Here is a 20,810-nt window from a genome sequence, read left to right as displayed (position 1 = left end):
GTTCTTTGGTGGTTGGGTTTCAATTAACCACACATCTCAGGAATGGTCGAACTGAGAATGTACAAGACTAACACTTCATTTACACTCATACATATCATCCTCATTCATCCTCTGAAGAATTATCTAAACGGTAGTTACCGGAGGCTAAACAGGAAAAAGAAGAAGAAGAAGAAGGTGTAACGGTTTGTAGGAAGTTAACAGAGGCTGACAAACTTCTCAATCCAGAAATTTATGGAAATCTTGGATTGATGCCATTCATTTCTGCTTTTAAATCTATGGTTTGTGATCATTAAAAAAAAATATAAAAAAATAGGCAGTGATGAATTGAATCAGCTTATCAACAAACTATGTAAATGTCTTGGAGCTACAGAAGTGTCTAAAACATTGAACGTTCATATTGTTTGGATAAAGATGGATCATACCTTTGATCTGAGCAAGCTGGAGAGTCAATTCACAGAATTTTTTTAGAATATTGGGAAAAATATAAAATAAATCAAACAAATAAATAAATTTATTTGTTATGCAATTAATAAAATATTTTAATACATACCATACTTAGTGTATGGTTTAAAAATTGTTTACATTATTATACATAATTATACCTGATTCCCCTTAAGAAAAGTTTTAATTACTATCATGTAATACCATTATTATTTACATTATTTTACGCTTAAATATTATTCATATTTAAATTTAAGTTTTAATAGAAAATGAACACCTATATTAAGTGAAAGTCATGTTTTCTGCTCAACTAAATGTGATAAGATTAAAAGATATAAATAACAATTTTTCATGAAAAGGTACCATTATGATTTCATTTAAAATGGATTCTGAAACTATTAATGGTGCCTAATGAAACCCTACTTGCCATTCTTGGATTCAGTTTTGTTATACTTGTTCTAGAGATATATACAGTTCTAGAGGACCATGTTATAAGGTTTTAATCTTTTACAAAATACTCAAATATAAACTTAAGTTTGATTACAAAATAAGTTTTCTTAAACAGACATGCAGGATATTAATTAACACTAATATCAATCACAGTGGAGAGTAAAGAAATAAATAAAATTATTATCATACCTAAGGAATGGTAACCCAGCTGGGTGGTCTTGCTCAGATTCTTAACACACTATTTACATGCAAGAAAATCCTTTGAAATGCACTATTTGATTAAATGTTTGTTAAGTACCATATCGTAACAGTTACACATGACTTAATATGATTACAACTCACTTCAAAAATATGATTTAGCATTCTTAAGAATAATAAGGATCCTATGAAGGCTGGAGTAAATTTTTTGTAATCGAGACATGGGCCAACCTTATAATGGAAAGTAAGGTGTGAAATGGTTTTCAGTCTTCTTCATTGAGAGAAATATGTGATTGCATATCAGCAAGCCAAGTCCATTAAAATTGAGGTGATATTTAACTCTACAAGTAACAACTTCATTCATTCTGTTTACCACAGTCACTGTAGACTGAACATCATTGTTCAGAGGTCTGGTGCCTCTTCTATTAACATAGGTGCTTTACATGAATCACAGCTACAAGAGAGAAAGGAACAAGAATTTTATAGCTACAATTAATTTACTCTTTTCTGTCCTGAAGCAATGCATTATATACATTGATTCAACCCTGCAAAAGAAATTTCATGAAATATGAATATTACAAGAAATTGATATTCACTCAAAAGTTATTCTATCAGATCCCACTCATCATATCCAGATGTAGGCTGCTACACTGAATTAAAAATTGATTTTCTCCTGCACATACAAATTAATATTAACTATATTTTAAGTGTGCCGTCTTAATACATTTATTATGTACTTGTAAGACATGATTGTATTCTTCTGTATTATGGATGATAAGCATACAAGTCAAGTTGTACTCTTAACTAATTACACAGTGGTAAAGCGTTTCTACATTATAATATTTATAACTTGTAAAGTCCTGAAGAAAAGTTAATTTTTTTAGTGTAATTCATTTACAATTTTTCCAACATTGTATAAATCATCTTATCTGCAGAAATACAACATAAAATAATAATGTAATTTTAATAGATATTTATTGATCAAAATCAGATTTGATAACATCATAATTCTCAGAATGGTATAATACTGTATCCTTTTTTAACATACAAGTTGTAGTAAAATTAATCTGAGCTAAATGTAAGTTGTTCTGTTGTATACAAGGATTGTTTTTGATGAATGAACAACGATATTCAATATAAAATAATGCTATTCAAATTGAGTAATATTAATATTTTTTATTAGTTTTCTTTGTTACTTTGGTTATTGTTTATTTAGTAATTTGACATAGTTGTGAATGACAATTAAATGATCTGTATTTTAATTTTAAGAAACTTTTTTATTATTTATTTCTAAAGATCCTTAAAATTAAAATAGTTGAAAATTATAAAGTAACTTAATAACTTAATAAGTCTGAACATTACTGACATCTGAGAAGTACATTTTATATGAAATGAGTATTTAACATTTTTTTAATCAAATTTGTGTCTATTAACCTTTTGTAAATTAACTGAAAGATGGGAGATTTAATTTTCTATTATAGAAATATCTTGGTGATATTGTAGAGGCAGTTAATATAGTCTCAGCAGTTAATAACTGCAGGAGAAGTTGAAGGAAGGCAAGGAAGGTCAAAAGAGTTCCTCACAGTTAGAGATCTTTGATAGTGGTTTAATAGTCTTGATGTTGGATTTTTTAAAGGTTAGCTCAGAAAAGAGAGGAGTACCAGATGATTTATAAATTTATAATGTGAGGTGATGGTATCTAAAGAAGAAGATATTTAATGTTCAGTAATTATTTTTTCAGTAACATTTGTTTGTGTTAATATCTTATTTTGAGGTTATAGTGTAAGTTCTGTTTATTTCTTTATCTGTAATTGTATGAACAAATTTCTTTTCTTACCTATGCCTTGGACAATAGTTATAAAAAAGAGCAATTCAGTTGTGTTAGCAAACATTAATGCTAACCATGATATGAGAAATGGTATATTGAGCAGCATCATTGTGTGCTTGCGACCAAGTGGTTCAAGGACGAGTGCAGCAGTAAGACAGCCCAGAGGTTGAGAAATACTAGACAAACTACCTGAAAATAAAATTATATTATAAATAAAAAATAGAAAATTTAATTTAAAAAAAAGTAATATTGTACTTTTGAGACACACACACAAATTTTTGATGTTTTTTTAGGGCAATATCTGTCAGGTTTTTGGAGCTATGTAGGAGGGATTAGATGGGTTTTTGTGGTCTAATGCCTTCTTAACACCATCTGTGTGAAGCAGCTTGGGATCACGACACCCCCTTAGCCTACAACATTATACAGATAAATAATGAAATCATTTTATGAGAAAAAATCATGTATTATAAACATTTTACTTACATTTATAAGTACATATGTAAAGAAAATAAAGTAATCTAATGGTTAAGTTGTTTTTCATTTATAAGTTTTTCCATACATGGATCTGTGTTAGAAATACAAAAAAGCAAATTGTTTTCAATTGATGAAAGACGATTCCTACATTTAATTTTAGCGCAACCATAGATGAAAAACCCTTTTTACAGAGGTAAGACATGGAGAAAGGGATTAATATTTTCAATGCTTCTGTGACTAAATTAACATATTCACTTCGATGAGCAAGCCAAAATGAATCTAAATCTTCAGATGTGGTTTGTAATAGTAACATTTTATTGGTAGCCATTTTGATGAGTTGGTCATGAATCTCACCTGGTAACTTAGCACCTACTACACAGTTTTCACTAAATGGTTTCAGTACCCATCTCTTCGAGAAATCATTTTTATGTTCCGGGAAATATTCCGCCTACTGAATTTTTAGCTCACGAAAATGAATCCTCATGCTGTCCAATCTGTGGTGTATAATAGTGTCTTCTTCATCCAAATTTTTCTCAATATTGAAAGTGAGTGAAAACATATTAAAATCTTTGCTATGAAGGCGAATAAGCCTGAAGCTTCTTAATGAAAACATGAAATTTCTCTTTCATTAATAAAATGTTTTTATCATGTGCTTGGAAATTCACATTCTTTAAATGTGAAAATACACAGCTAAGTAAGTCAACAGCAACATGTACCCATTTTTCTATAAAAACATTGAGAATGGCATTTGTTTATCCTGAAAAAATATTATTAATTAATCTCGCAATTCCAATAATTGGGTTAACACTTTATCCCTTGATAACCATCTGACTTCTGCATGGAAAATATTTTTCTTTCGCTCATTTAATCGCATAGTTCTGCAAACAGCCTATTCTGCAATGGTCGATATTTTAATAAAATTCACCATTTTTACAGCTTAACAAAGAATCTGTTTGATATTTTCCGGCATTTTTTTTTATGGCAAAAGCACGTATGTGAAGGAAGCAGTGCATCCATTCCGCCCTTGGTATAAGACGATATTTTAATTTTTTCAGAAATCAACTGTTCTTTCCAGTTACCATCTTTGCACCATCACCACATACTGCAATACATTTTTTTCAATCTATATTATAATTTTTAGTGGCTTCATAAAAAAAAAATCAAAAAGACGTCCTTTTGCATGACCAGATATTGATTTACAAAACAACATATTTTCTTTGAGTGATCTGTCCCTATCACACTCAGGTTTCACAAAACATAAGAAATGAGATATTTTTGCTACACTTGTTGATTAATCAAATTGAGTACTAAAAAATTCACTTGAACTCACTTACTGAATTATCTGATCATGAACACTGGCAGCCATGTCATAAATTTGCCTTGATACTATATTGTTAGAAAGCTGAATATTTTTGCTTCTTCCATGCCTATGAAAACAGACCATATCAACTGCTGTAGGCAATATGAGGTTTACTGTGATTGTATGGGGATTTGGATATCTTAGCTACTCTTAATGCTACAAGATAAGATGCTTCAAGTATACTTTTATCATGGCTTGATTTATAAATAGAAGTTTGTTGATTTCTCTAAGTATATAATTTTCTTTTGAAAACTTCCATGGGTTTGCTTTAATGATCCAGGTATTTAGTTTCCAAGAATCAAATTAATTCTGATGGTTTCATGCTTTCAATTCTGATTGTTGCTTTCAGAACAACAATGCTTGAAAGCAACAATGCACTGTGGCACACTAAAAAACATGACGCTCTCACAGTGAATATTATGCAAGCAGACCAAATTACAAGGAGCATATACACATCAAGTTGGAACCTGTAAATTGTACTTTTTGGGGGGTCATGGAGCTAAAAAGGTTGAGAATCATTGGTTTACGGCATTCCAACAGCATGTTTTAAATAAATTAACATCCACTTATCTTTACAGAACTCATCTTACTTAACCTTATATTACACATTAAAATGATGAGAAGTCATGAAAGTAGAAGCTTCAGATATTCTTTTAGTGTTTTGAATTATTTTAATTATATTGTAACCCTTTTATGGCTTTAAAAATATTGCCAACTAAATTTACACATTGTTGCTAAGTTGACAGGAGTTTGATATTAATCTTTGATTTCATTAAGTTTTTAATATCTTGACTGTTATAATCATTATGATAAATTAAGGAATGATTCATGAAAGATCAAAACAGGTCTTTCAATAACTGACAAGTGTACCAATTAATGTTGATGGATGATGTTTCTTGAACAACAAAGCTTAAAGCTTAACTTTAACAGGTTCTTTAATAATATTGCACTCGGTGGAACAGCAGTCTTTATTAGATTACTGCATACCAGATAGAATGAAAAACCTTTATCATCTTTAAAGAACTCATCTCTTTTTAGGTGTAATATTATAAAATATATATATATATATATATATATATATATATATAGTGTTCATTAATATGTAAAATGTATTACTTCATCTTAAGCAATGTATTCTGGAGATAAAATAAACCCCAAATTCAATTCTAGCTGATGACTGCACAAGATAAAAGAATGTATAAGTGTAGCTTTCATCAGGTTGGAGAATGAAGTTTTAGAAGTTTTATAAATATTAATAGCTTTTACAATAGAAAACAAGAAATTAATTATTTAAGATTAGATGTTAAGGAATTGTTTAAATAAAGTTAAAAAGAACTGAATTTTTCTTCAGGAAATCATATAATAAAAATAAAATCGAATTACTGAAATGAAATGTTTCCTAACATTTGATACATGATTTTAATTTGTTTTTTAATGCTGAAAACGAATATCAACTCAGAATCTTTCTATCACCCATCATTTTTGAAAAAATGTTTAAGTTTTAATTAAAGGATTTTTTTTCATTTTTCAACATATAGTTAGCATTTTAAGCTCTTAAATTGTATTTTGTTAGCTAATTTTTTATTGTTTAACTTTATTTACATAATTTGATTTGTAAGCTATAAATATACAATGCTAGGCAAAGAATTAAATCATATTATAGTCTCATATTATGACATCATATCTAATACTGAAGAGTGAGCCTTCATGGACAAGATTAATCATGACAGTGTAGGTCAAAACATGTAGCTGAAAACACAGTTGTGTTGTTTGCATTAAGCACTGGATTTAGGAATGAATTAATTTTGTTCAGTATTATTGTTCTTTAAGTTTGTTAACAGTGCAGTGTCATAATGCTTTGAAATTGTGTAAATCATGTGGATGCCTTTTGTTGTGTATGTGGTAAGTTTACCGTAAAATTAAATAGAAAAAACATTATACCTTTAATAGAAAAGTATATCATTGGTACTTTCAGTGTAAAATTGGTGACCAGGATAATACGTGGGCTCCTCATATAGTATGCACTAATTGTTCTGTATATTTAAGAGGATGGCTGAAAGATACATGGAAGGCTTTGCCATTTGGTGTAACTATGGTTTGATGTGAACCAAAGGATATGTAACCAATTGTTACTTTTATTTAATTAGTGTGCCTGAAAATTCTAAAAAACCTAAACATATTGTAAAATATCCTTCATTGCAATCTGGAATTAGGCCTGCACCTCGCAGTGAAATTATTCCAGTTCCTGAGCCACCTGTGAATGTATGTTTTGAAAGCAGTGATGAAGAATCAGGCAGTACCGAAGAAGACAACAATGATTTTGATTTTGAATTATCTTCTAATAAGCCATATCTTACATCACAAGGTGAATTAAATGTCTTGGTTAGGGATTTAAATTTATCAAAAAATCAAGCTGAACTGTTAGGATCAAGACTGCAAGGTTGGAATTTACTAAAAAAAAATACAAAAATTTCAGGTTTCAAAGCCGACAAAAAGAACTTTATTAATGAAAGTAATTTGGTTTATTGTACAAATATTGATGAGTTTATATAACTGTACAAGTTCATAAACCTAAGGACTGGCGCCTTTTCATAGATTCATCCAAATATAGTTTAAAAATGGTTCTACAACACAATGGTAACAAATATCCTACAATACTAATCGCTCATGGTATCAATTTGAAAGAGACATACAATAAGATGGAAGACGTTCTTGAAAAAATAAATTATAAAAAACATAGCTGGAACATATGTGGTGATTTGAAAGTTGTAGTTAGTTATCTTGTTAGGCATGCAGTTAAGTTATACTAAGTACATGTGTTTTCTTTGCGAATAGCACAGCCAAGCTAGGGATAAACATTATGTTACCAAACAGTGGAAGAAACAAGACAATTTAACTCTAAATGGGAAAAATATTATTCATGAGCTCTTAGTTGAACCCAAAAAAATATTTTTACCCCCTCTCCATATCAAGCTACGGCTAATGAAAAATTTTGTAAAAGCAATGAAGAAGGATAGTCCTAGATTTTTGTACATCAAGCAGAAATTTCCGAATGTAAGTGAAGGAAAAATTGAAAAAGGAATATTTGTTGGTCCTCAAATAAGAGAGTTGGTCAAAGATGATGCATTTAACTCAGTGTTAAATAATGTAGAAAGTGCAGCATGGGCTTCATTTAAAGACATTTGCAAAACTTTTTTGGCAAACAAAAATCCAACAATTACCACGATATTGTTAATCAACTTCTTACTTCATACAGAGCTATGGAATGTAATATATCTTTGAAAATACACTTCCTTCACTCACATTTGGATTTTTTCTTGGACAACCTCTGAGTCGTAAGTGACAAACTTGGTAAACATTTCCACCAAGACATTTTGGTGAAGGAAAGCCGTTATAAAGAGAAATGGAATACTAACATGCTAGCTGATTATTAATGGACATTAATTCAGGATGTGCCTGAGGCTATTTATAAAAGAAAAGTATCAGAGAGATCATTCTAACATAGGTATGGCCATGTAAAATTATAAATTTTACAGATTTTAACTATTTTCCCTTAATTTTTTTTGAAGCGTAATTTATTTAAAACTAAGGGTGATAGAAAAATTGTATTTACAGATCTGTAATGTATGCAAAAAAGCAATTCAAGAAATTGTATCACACTTAGAGAAACATTAAAAAGATTTTTTTGTCTATCAGTATAATTAACAAAGGTTTTCATTTGGTAAAGTGGACTAAATTATCATTTTTAATATTCACTTTGCTTATAATTTAAATATCAATCATTAAAGAATTCCAGCATGTCATATTTTTATGTGACTTGCTATATTCTACCTTAATTTAGTGTTTTCACTACAATGCAGTTGATAACTTTGCAAATTAATGGTGGGGATTGAAATGATGAATTTGTCTTTAATTAAAATAGAAAGTCAGCCTTTATTCAGTGTGGTTGTGTGTTTTTTGAGTGGAGTTTACTTTCAAAACGTTAAATTTTCACTACTGATCTTTCACCAGATAAGTTTTGTTATGTTTGTGCATGTTTTGTATTAAAGTTACAAGTTAGATCTATAAGAAAGGAAGTATTTTTGGTTGTAAAATTGAGGATCAAGATTAAAATTGTGCACCTCATTTTTTTTATGTTAAGCTGTTTTGTGACTAGATCAGTGGATGAAAAACAATAGAAGCTCTATGCCATTTACTATCCCTATAATGCATTGTAAAATAAAAACAAAAAATATAAAATTGATTACCCTAATGTGGCATCTGCTCTTAGACCAGTTCCTCATGGAGAAGGCTAATTGATAGCAGCTTGTCACTCAAGTGCAATGATATTAAAATTACATAGTTTAGTGACAGTGATGACATGTGACCTAATGAAATATAGATCTTTCTACAGGATCTACAGAATATGTAAGTAGATGTACACGATTTTTCTACATAAATCTTTCTTTATGGTTTGTTCTTTCTTACTGTGTTCATATGATTCCACTTGTAGCCCTCAAGTATCCAGTAAACCCAATCTTATCCATCAAATGATTTGCTGCATGTCTAGGCCTATCAAAACAGCAAATTGAATATCTTAACTGTAGATTATGGGAATTAATGACTGAATTAGAAATATATAATAAACCTACAAAACTTTTTAATTTATTCATTTAAAGGTAGCCTAAAATCAGCAACTCAACAGCATTTTTTAAAAGATGGACTGGCCAAAGAGAAGTTTAGTTCAGTGATTGATGGTTTTTTGCTCAGAATTCTTTTGAACAACACTGACTGATGTGATAAATCATGTAAATCATGTCCCTAATTACAAAAAGTAATTAGGGAATAGCTGAAGGAAAAAAATTTATATAGGGCTGATGTGTGCTTTTACCCTCAGGGTGGATGCCACCCCTTCTCAGGAGTGGAAATTATTACATTCAAAATAACCACAGAAATCGATGGAGGAATAAATTCTAACAAAAAAGGTCTATAAAAATTTTTTGTAGTCCATACTTTTTGAATTATTCATGATTGCGAAATGTTAATTTTTCATCCAACTATTGAATGATTTTTCACGAATAACTCAAAAACCTTACGTTTTATCGAATAAATTATTATTAACAAAAATAAATCTTATAAAATAGCAAAGAGATTGGTTTTGCTTTTATTTCTGTAGATGCAATATGAACTGAGTTATGAAGGTAACTTTTTGTTCACCGAAAACTGAAGTCATTTGTTAAACAACGAAAAAAATGGAAAGTTTTTAGACTAAAACTTATAGGACATTTTTCAAAGTACTTGAAAAGACCTTTAAAATTAGCTTTGGTAAAAGTCAGCTTAAAAACTAACAGAGTTATGATGAAAATAAAATGATTGTCTCGCTTTTTCAGAGAAAAAATCAGCAATGAAACAAATGGCTTTTCTGCAAGAATTGGATTTGAATGTAATCCTTTTACAATTTATGTAAATACTAACTAATATGTTCTAGCAGTTTGACCGGTTTGGAATGCATCGATTTGAAAAAAAGGTTGATTCAAATTTGAAAACTTTTTCATTTTAAAAAATTTTCTTTTTGCAATAATTAAAAAACTAAAGAAAATATGTAAAAAATGCTAGAGTACAAACATTAAGGTTTTTTTTTACTGAAAAGTCTGGTTTGTTTTATTTCTGTAGAATAAAAATTGATTGAGATATTAAACTCAAAAATTTCAAAAACGAAGGCTCAAGGATCTGAACTTTACATGCCTTGTAGCCCTTGAAATTCACTGCAAAATGTTTTTTTGAGCAATTGGATAGCTTAAAAATTAAGGAAGTTATCGTTGATATGTGATTTGTTTATCAACATAAACCAATCACATATCAACGATAAACCAATCGCATTTTTTCTGTGAAATCTTTGGAGCATGTAAATTTTTATATTCTCAACAGTTTCAGAGCATTTATGAATACATGTGAACACATATAACTGTATCTACATATGTATAAGTATATAATCATATACTCATATCTGTGTATATATATATCATGTTTCCAAACCCAGGTCAGGCTTGGAAATAAAAATATTCATCTAACTGGCTGGGAATGGGTGAATAATGAAGGCTCTTTACTATCAATTAAAATGCAGAAAATGCCTTCACTGGAAGAACTACTCCAAGTGATATTTTGCAATTGAAAAAAAGGATGCAGTGCTACTTGTGGCTACAGAAAAGTTGAACTTTTTTGTAACCCTACATGTGGAACATGCTCTGGTGACAATTGTCAACTCCAATTACTGATCAAGAGGAGGAGGTCGACAGTGATGACAGTTCTTGTGATGATCCATACAGTTACAATAATAAAACGTGCTATTATAATGTACAAAACATTTTTATTTCTCTCCTTTAATCATTTTATAATTTTAGTTTTTAATTTTGAGTAAACATGATTGTTAATTTTAATCACAAGGCCGGTTTGCAAGGTCTGGGACATTGCAATAAATTATAAATTATATTAATAACTGTAAAAAGCTTATAATTCATTATAAATGCACCATTAAAACATTTTAAGCTGTTGAAAACAGTTTTTTTTCATCATTAGGATGGATTCTAAGGGTCGCAACGTTGTAACACACGCACACATGAATAAATTATGTTTCAGAATATGGAACAATGTTTATTCTACACATTTAAATGATTTTCAGCTACAAAACATTTATATGTATAATTTAAAAAAAATTTTTCATAAGGGGTGATTATTAAGGGTTTAAAATTTGCAGTAAATCATAAATTATATTATAAACAGTAAAGAGATTTTAATTCATTATAAATGCACCATTAAAACATTTCAAACTGTTGGAAAATTTTTTTTTTTAATTTCATCATAAGGGGTGGTTTCTAAGGGTTGAAACAGAGTAAAACATCGTAAATTGTAATTGACAACATAAAATAATGTTTATTCTACATATTTAAACATGATTTCAATCTATGAAACGTTTAAATCTATGATTTTTTAATTTTTTTATCAAGGGGTAGTTTTCACTCCCAGAAAACAAAAAGCACACATCAGAAACATATAACTTTTGAAGTAGAGGGTTAGATAAGCTTAATTACAAATTTTCATGAAAATCAATGTTGTCTGAAAGAATTCTAAGAAAATACACTATTTTTACCGTCAAACACTGGACTACTTCATTTGAACCAGAGAATAAATGTCTTATACTAAAGAAGATTTTTCTTTCTCTATTTCACACCAAGTAGGATTGATGAAAAATTTGTAAAGGGCATTGATGAAGAAGGTAAGGTATCAAACATTTAAGAGAACTTTTTCCCAGTTAAATGAAACCAAACTTAAAGAGGGTAATTTACTGGACTTGGTATTAGAAAAGTGATTTGAGAACCTGCTCTTGAAGGAAAACTCAACAAAAATGAATTAGCAGCATGAAAATTGTTTGGAAAGATGGTAAAAGGATTTAAGCCACCAAAAAAGAAGAAAACTACCAAAACCCTTGTACAAGAACTTCTCAAGATCTACATTTGGATATTAATTTCTTTTTGAAAAAAATCTTGGTGCAATTAGCAATGAACAAGGAGAGTTTTCATCAGAATATTAGACCATGGAGGTGTCATGACAAGAGTGCTGAGACCCAGCTATGTTGTGCAACTATCGCTGGTTTGTAAAAGCAAGATTTGACTCCACATTAAAGGAAAAAATAAGAGAATATTATCATACTTAGGTTTATGTTATTTTGTTATTCACCTTTACTTAGCCTAACACAAGGTTATACAGATGAAAAAAATGTTTTTCATTATAAAAAATGGTTCTTAATCTTTGTGTTTTAATAATTTTTTTTCATATTTTCATGGGAAAAATTATATTGTATTAACAATCTTGCAAAGTATAATACTGATAATACTAAAAAGCAATTATCTTTGAATTTTCAATTGCAAAATCAATTAAAAATGAAAACTTTCATTATTTAAACACTTTTTAAATTTATTTATTTCTTTTTTAGATAATTTAATTATATAATTATAATATATGATATTACTATGTAAATAATAGGGGGTTTGACTGTCTGGGTAGAGAAAGAAAAGGGATGTTACGGGCAGGTGATAGAAAGAAAAGAAGTGTTTTCAGAATTCTGTATAAAGTAAAAATCACTTGTGAACTAAAAATCATAAAAGAAGATAGACAATAAAAAAGCAAAGAAATTTGGGAAAGTACAGCAGGCTGTGCAAATTTTCAATCAAAGATACTAAAACCAAGATAAATACTATAAAAAATCCCAGAGTAGACATGTATTCTGGCTACAATTTAATAATGATTCAATGTAGATTAAAGTTTTAGAGACTGTAAAAAAATAAAACAAAATTTGGGATGTAATCAGATTAAAAGAAAATTATGTAAAGTTAAATTTTGAATAAATTACAAGGTCTTGTCTATCCATTCATTACTGAACCATCCAACAGAATATGTGTTACCTACATATGACAACTTTTTTTAAATGTTAATTTCATATCTTTCTTTTTGAGTCTATTTGTATTTTACCTCTTTGAACATTTTTTTTATTTGGCCTGGAAATGGATAAAGAGACAAAGATTACTCCAATTGTAAAACTGTAAAAAATCTAGTAGAAGTTAAAGAATCTCTACTAAAAAAGTACTCAGAATGAAAGAAATATTGTTTAATGTGCATACTGCTAATTACTTACCAAGCCATGAAGCTTCTGATTGTGTGATTGATAAACCCTGTTGGGCATTTAACAATGCTGGAATTATAATAACTGGATAAAAATCAACCATACCAAAGTCTAAAAGAAGAAGATTTCTTGCCCCGACTGCTAGGCACTGGAAATTTTAATAAAAATTCTATTAATACATATAATTTTGGTTAGAAGAAATGATGATTTGAAAGAATCATTTCTCTCAGTTATAAGTCTACGATTCCATGAATATAATAAGATAAAAAAATTCTGTTACCTATTCTATTTTTATTTAACATCTCCCTACATTTTTATTGTACAGTCCTAATGTATTTGTTTAATATATTAACTGATATATATATATATATTATAACCATACAAAACTAAGACCAAAAAAAAAAAAAAGATGGTTATTCCTTAAATGAACACTTTGTATAGAAAATATACTGAAAGCTGATATGTTTGAAATTTTCTATCAAAAATAGAGAAATTTTAAAACCTTGTCTATGAGACGAATTATTAAAAAGATGTGCCATAATATAATGGTTTTTGTTAACTTGAAGAAATGTATAATCACATAAATTCCTGATAGTATATACATATAATGACAAACTTACTTTCTTTAGTAAGTTTGTCAAGAAAGTTTGTTTCTAAAGAAAGTGAGGAGACTTTCCTGTTGCCTTCTTTGCTAAGCAGAAGATATAATTCAGCACTATAAGCAACATTCTCAAACGATTCACCACAGGAGTGGGATATATAATGAACATCATTAATCTCAGAGAAAGAAGATTAACTGATTTTCCTTATATTTTGGATACTTCTTTATGTGTTACATCCAATTAAAAAGATAAAACTAATCAAGGAACAATTATTTATAGTGAAGTGATTTAACATTTTCACAAACAACTACTATGGAAAGTTCTAACAAACATCATCATTGATAAATTGATGACTATTGCATTGATATGATCACTAATCATTGAATCATTGTATGCTGAATACAATGCAATACAATAACATTGCTATTGAAATTAGTAGTTTCAAACATTTTAGCAGTAACAGAGAATAACACTTGTGTCAACTTGTCAGTGAAATCAATTATTTTACACCTTTGTAAGTTTGAAAGTTTATAAGGAGGAAGAATAGCATTATGAGACTGTTACTAAAACCTTTGTATTTTCTATAACTTGAATTGCACTGTAGCATTAAACTGTAAAATTGTTACTTGCTTCTGGTAAAATTCTCTGCCATTAAAATTCACTGTTGCAACTACAGGAGCAATAGGAAAGGAGGAAACATTTTTTTTAACCCTAGACCACTAATCTGCATAAAATTTACGTGTACGGGTGATGATCGGGAGGGTGGGGAGTACTATGACTCACAGATCTCCCCACCCTCCCAGCTATGCTTAGCAGGTTAGTGTTCTGTAGTGTTTCCATGTTTCAAGTGCCCGACACTGCTATTTGTATTTTTTCATTACTTTGTCCTGTAAGAAGGTACATAAAACTTACGTGTAGTTAGTAATTAAAGTGTTTTAGTGTATGTATTATTTACGTAGAGTTAGCAATAAGTGCTACATTGGTTGTATGTAATTTTTACATAGAGTTAGTATTAACGTATAATTTACTAAAGGTTTTTCTGTTTTTATTCCAGTCAGAATAGAGAAAACTTATGAGCCAGAAGAAATTCTTCAGTTATTAAAAGAACTATCTGATGAGGAAGGTGTGGAAGACATCCTTGAAGTAGAAGAATTGGAGGCTGATGATATCATGGACAAGGATACTGACTACCTACTGAACGAGGAGGAATTAGAAGATCAAGTTGAGATGAAAATTAAAAATATTGAATGTGAGCCTGTCCAAAAAAGAAAAAACCCAAAAATGAACCAGAATTACAGAATGTTTCAAATGATTTATTGGTGACTCCGAATGATGAACTTACTGGAAAAAAATGGCTACATATGGAAGACAGTCAGTGTCCCTTGAAGGGGCAAAACCAAGAAACAAAATATTATTTATAGACGACCAGGACCAACTTCTCTAACTAAAAATGCTATGGAGCCGAAAGAGTGCTTCAAGCTTTTTTTAGACGATAAAATAATGAATACAAGGATTGTTCTCCATACGAACTAAGAAATTAGTTTACAAAGAAATAAATATGCCAACCAAAATAATTTCACTTTGAAGGACACGAACCTGGAGGAAATACATGCACTAATCTGATTCCTCATTTTATCTGCGGCTTTGAAAGACAACCACCTGACAACAGATATATTGTTTCATGATTCTTATGGTTCAGGATGCTATAAGTCAAGTGTCCAAAATGAGGTTCAACTTTTTGGTAAACTGTATTCGATTCGACGACAAGAGATCGGGGCCAGAGAGATACATACAACTCATGCCTATTTCACATATATGGAATATTTTTACAAATAATTGTCGCAAGTCATAGACACCAAGGCTGTACTTAACAATAGATGAACAGTTGGTGGGATTCTGAGAGCGTTTTCACTTTCGAATGTACATCACGTCAAAAACAAACAGATATGGCATTAAACTCATTATCATGTGTGAAAATTCAACAAAGTACTCATTGGTGCAATGCCATATCTTGGCAAAGGTACAGTACCTTCTGAAATTCCAGCGGCAGATTTCTTTGTCGAAAATTTGATAGAATCTGTAAAGGGGAGTCATCATAACGTAACTCTTGACAATTGGTTCACAAGTGTGCCGCTTGCCCACAAACATTTGCAGGAACATCAACTCACAATAATTGGCACCATAAAAAAGAACAAAAGGGAGGTCCTCAATGAACTTATCAATCCAACATATGGTTACAGAAAAGTTGGAAGTACAATATTTCTTTCTGACAAAAATCTCACACTGCTCTCTTATAAACCAAAAGAGGAAAAGCTTGTGACATACATTTTAACGGCTCATGATGAAGGAATCATTGACAGCACTTCGAAAAAACCAGACATAATACTCAGTTATTATAGAACTAAAGGAAGTGTTGACTCGTTAGATCAGATGTGCCAGAACATGTTGTAATAAAAAAATGATAAGATGGCTTCTCTGTGTTTTTTATATGTTGAATATGGAGTGTGTCAACTCCTTTGTAATTTGTTGTCATAACCAGTACAACAACCAAAGAAAACCACTCAACAGATTAAAATTCATGTTGGAATTGCATGAACAACTAACTACTCCATGGCAGAAATATCGGCTTAGTTGTCTAGGTCTCTCTAGAGAATAACAAACATCAATAAGTAAAATCTGCAATGAAAACATCACAGAATTGATGAATGTTGAACAAAAAGAAAAAAGAACTTATTGCTCAATTTGCTGTTAAGAGAAGAGAAAAATGATGCAGATATAATTTGTATTATGTAAAAAAACCTACATGTGGGGAGCACCAAAAGAAGTCATGCATAAACTGTCTGTAAATAATATCAAATATTTACTCATTTATTTAATATATTGTGAAAGTTATATAAAATTGACAACGTTAAAGAATGTTTAACAACGAAAAGTAAAATGTTTTGTGTAAAGAGTGTTATATAAAATATGGTTGTGGTTTTTAATTTAAATTATTCTGTTTTTCTTATATTATTGAATAAATATTATATTTATTATTAATTAATAAATAATATACATTATAATAACATTAAAAAGTTATTCTCCTGAGAAACCCACTTCTTTAGCACGTACATAATTCTTACATGTAGTTAGTAATTAGGTATGCATTAATTCAGTTAGTGCATTAGGGTTAAGTAATTTATCCCACAGTGAATTATTTGTGCTGGAACTATTCACTAAGAATATAATGGAGTATAAATTGCATTTATATATCTCTCATTGTTTCTAAATGTTTGTTGCTTTTTTTTGTAATATTCATTTCCATTTTTAATTGTTAATATGAGACAATTGGCAAATTTGGACAGGTTATGCTGTATGTCAAAGTTTTTAATTGTTGTGTTTTACACATTTTCCATATTGAATATGTGAAGTGTGAAAAAAGTAACTAGGAAACTGTTCTAGAACTTAATGAAGTTTAAAAGCTCACTTCAAAATTATCTTAACTTAATGATTACACTCAGGACACATAGATTACAATGGAAGTACTCAACAAATTATTTCACCGGTGAATGGACTGGGACTGCAAGATATGATTATAGGTTTTAATAACTTATTTTTAAGTGCCAACAAGTTATCTACCTGTGAATCTACACATCCATCCATGTGCATAGCTTCACTGCACTTATAAACCAGAATTTTCTTATAACTTAAAGTTACCTTTTGTAATGTGTAAACCAATTATTCAAAACTATTAATTAATAATGACAAATCAAATGAAATTTATTCAATATAATGTTTTGAACCTATGGCAAAATAATTACAGTAGCTTTTGTAGCTATTATTAATGATTTGTACTCTACTACTAGATTATCAATGATCAATTATCCTCCTAATGTTGTTTCTGGCAATTTTTTTTTGTTGACTTGGAGGACAAGATTTAGAAAATAGTAAAAAAAGATGAATTAGGTTTGAATAGAATCTATTAATTTTATATATGAGACTTCAGTCCTGAACAGGAAACTAAATTTGGGGAGAACACAAGTTGGCTGTATGACCAGATGTTAACCTCCAGTGACATGGAGTAAAAGTCAAAATGTTTACTGCTAGTTGATTGAGACTTAAATCCATGGTGGAAAAATCCACTGTGAAAGATTTAGATTTATGGTGATAATAAAGCAGAGAGGAATGCTATATGTTCATTTGTAATGTGAGTTCTGCTCTGCTCAGACTGTCTTGTTTCAATCAAATTTTATGGGCTGCAGCCTCTGCCTTTTGCTTCTTCAGGCTGGATTTATTTTCCCACACCACAAAATGGATGGGCCCAGACTAATTGTTTGTTGATAGAATAGGTTTGATTGATTACTGGTATCTCAGATTGGTTGTTTTTTTGTCAAGGCTAATAACTTTGTCTCATGCAATGAATTTGCTGGAGTAGGAGCCTGAATAATTTTGACTCCCAACAGAAATCTACTGCTCTCAGCAATGGACCTGCTTGAGTTCTCTGGAATCTGGAAAGGTTGATTTACTCATCCACTGGAGAGGCATGTTGAAGTGTGATTAATTGGCAACTGAGAATGCTACTAGGTGAACAGCACTAAATGTTGTTTGCAAACATGTAACAAGAAGATTGTGACCTAAGGCACCAGCAGTTGTTGCATTCATTGTGGTTAATTTTTTTGTAGGTTAATTTTTACTTTGTTTCGAATTCAGTTCTTTAAACTTTGAGAGTAATTTTCTCAAGGCTTTGTTTTGTGTTTTTGTGTGTGTGTGTACATGAAAATAAATTTTATTTCTATTTATTTCATGTAGATAATGAATGTTTTACTACATTACTAATGTGTACTACATATTTTAGTGTTAATGTAATCTTCAGGTACCATGGATGTGTATATAGGTTTTGTGGATTCTTTAGCTATTAGTATTGGCAAATAGGTTAACTCCAATTACAGTCTACTGTTTTTTCTTTTAAAAGCTGTTGGTTTTTATTGAAATTGACCAATTTCAGATGTTGTGAACAAGAAATCATACTTGTCAGGATCTTTTCTGCAGTATGTTTTTCCTTTCTTTTCCACATAATTGTGGGTGTACATGGTGTTGTACACAAGGTGTTGTGAACAAGTGTTTTCATTGTTATTGGTTTTCTATAAGTTTTTAAATTGTATTTTGTTATTTTTTATGATCTGAGGTTCAGAGATTTATGATTATTGTTATTTGGTTTGATTATTGTTATTGTATTAGTGTGTAAAGTTTACTTTTAATGTTTATTCTGTTTATGTATTTTTAATTTGTTTACACTCTCTTTTTTGCTTTGGTGCAATAAGATGTTACCAACTGACACATATATTATTATTAATTTATGAACATGGTTGTGGTTTGTTTTTGAGTATTTGTATTTTTTCTACATGCTGTAAACAAATTTCTGCTAAGGCGCTGGAAATAGGAAAGCACATAAGAAAGTCATAAGGTGAAGTGATAGACTTACTACATGGTACTATTACAAGTATAACACAGGCTTTAGTTATAAGTTTGGGATGTAAAATTATCATGCTTGTTAAAATGTGCTCTGATTGTTTGTTGTATTTGAGTTTGTTTTTATTAAAATATATTGTTTCTGTTGGAGATGTTCTTTTTTCGCTTACTATTATTATAAGGTTAATTACTACAATTTTAGTTTTTATAAAATAAAATGAATAATTATTTTATATGTTCATCATAATGTAATATAAAGTCATTATAATGTACAAAATTATATTTCATTTAAAATAAATTTTTACCAAAAATTGCTTTCAAAACAGTCATCTTAAATCAGTGTGAATAGGCTTATATTATTATGTCAACATCTTGTCAACTAATTAATAATAAATCTATGGAACTGAAATAGATACATTGAATATAAATATATTATAATATAATAGATATATTAAGGATTCTAATCTATTTAACAGATTTTAAATAATTTTGATTAATTTGCAGGACAAAAGTCATAATACTTTTAAGTTATTAACTGATTCAATATAGTTTGAAAGCAAGTTGTACCAATTTTTATAAGTTATAATATCACAAGAAAATTTAATACACACTAGTGTGATTATGTAAGTGATTTGCTTAAAGAAACTGAGATTATTCCAGAACTATCACCAAATTAGTCCCTAAAATTCAGAAGATTCTGATCATAAAATCAGCGATCAATCAAAAGTTTTTTTAGAAAAATTTGGTCATGATTGTTTGTACAGATAATGTATTTTTTGTTACGGATAAGTATTTTTTTGTAATTCTGATAATTTATAACAATCTCTAAGAAAAAGTCAGATTTTTTCGAGCAGAAACATGTTAATTACAAAAAAGTTATTTTCTAAAAAACAATGTGGAGGCTCTACTTTACAAAGGGTTATAGGAGTAAGTCAATAGAGCTATATCAGTTTGCAGCTAATGGTGCACAAAGGATGATGTGGGTATTGCAGGGTCCATAAAGTTTAATATATTATCAATGATAATAGGTTTAACATATCTATTAATGATGAAGTCACCCATTGTAAATAAGTTAACTGGAAGATTAATTAACATTTTTTCTTGAATAAGAAAACCAGTGATGATGCAATAACACAGAAAAAATATTCTTTGTAGTGTACTTTAGCTGGTAAAAACATTTTTCAAACACATTTTCTGATTCTATTTGTAATTAGGTACATATATTAATTATTTCTTTATACACATATGCCCCAAATTAATATTGCATGTAAAGCAGCACCTGAAATTCAAGAAACAGTGAAGTTGCTTTCATTGAGAGAAATTCACTGTAACTGTTGTGAACAAAGAGATGTT

General features: G+C 29.5%; 1 protein-coding gene and 1 non-coding gene across 4 annotated transcripts in view; one reads left to right on the top strand and one right to left on the bottom strand.

Moving 5' to 3' along the window:
* LOC142319561 (facilitated trehalose transporter Tret1-like) overlaps positions 1-20,810 on the bottom strand; it is a 151,966-nt gene that overhangs the window by 32,413 nt on the left and 98,743 nt on the right. For all 3 annotated transcript variants that reach the window (XM_075356963.1, XM_075356965.1, XM_075356964.1), the window contains exons 3-4: positions 13,420-13,555; positions 2,927-3,106 (exon numbers count right to left, since the gene is read on the bottom strand). In XM_075356963.1, the coding sequence (XP_075213078.1) occupies positions 2,927-3,106; positions 13,420-13,555 (316 nt within the window). The remainder of the gene's footprint in view (positions 1-2,926; positions 3,107-13,419; positions 13,556-20,810) is intronic.
* LOC142320675 (small nucleolar RNA U3) lies at positions 19,007-19,101 on the top strand. The gene has a single exon (XR_012755467.1). It is a non-coding gene; the product is annotated as a small nucleolar RNA U3 (small nucleolar RNA).

The sequence above is a fragment of the Lycorma delicatula genome, chromosome 2 (assembly GCF_047948215.1).
Source record: "Lycorma delicatula isolate Av1 chromosome 2, ASM4794821v1, whole genome shotgun sequence".
Lineage (NCBI taxonomy): Eukaryota > Metazoa > Arthropoda > Insecta > Hemiptera > Fulgoridae > Lycorma > Lycorma delicatula.
Note: the sequence above shows the minus strand (reverse complement) of the source record. Positions and strands in the feature narration are given on the sequence as shown.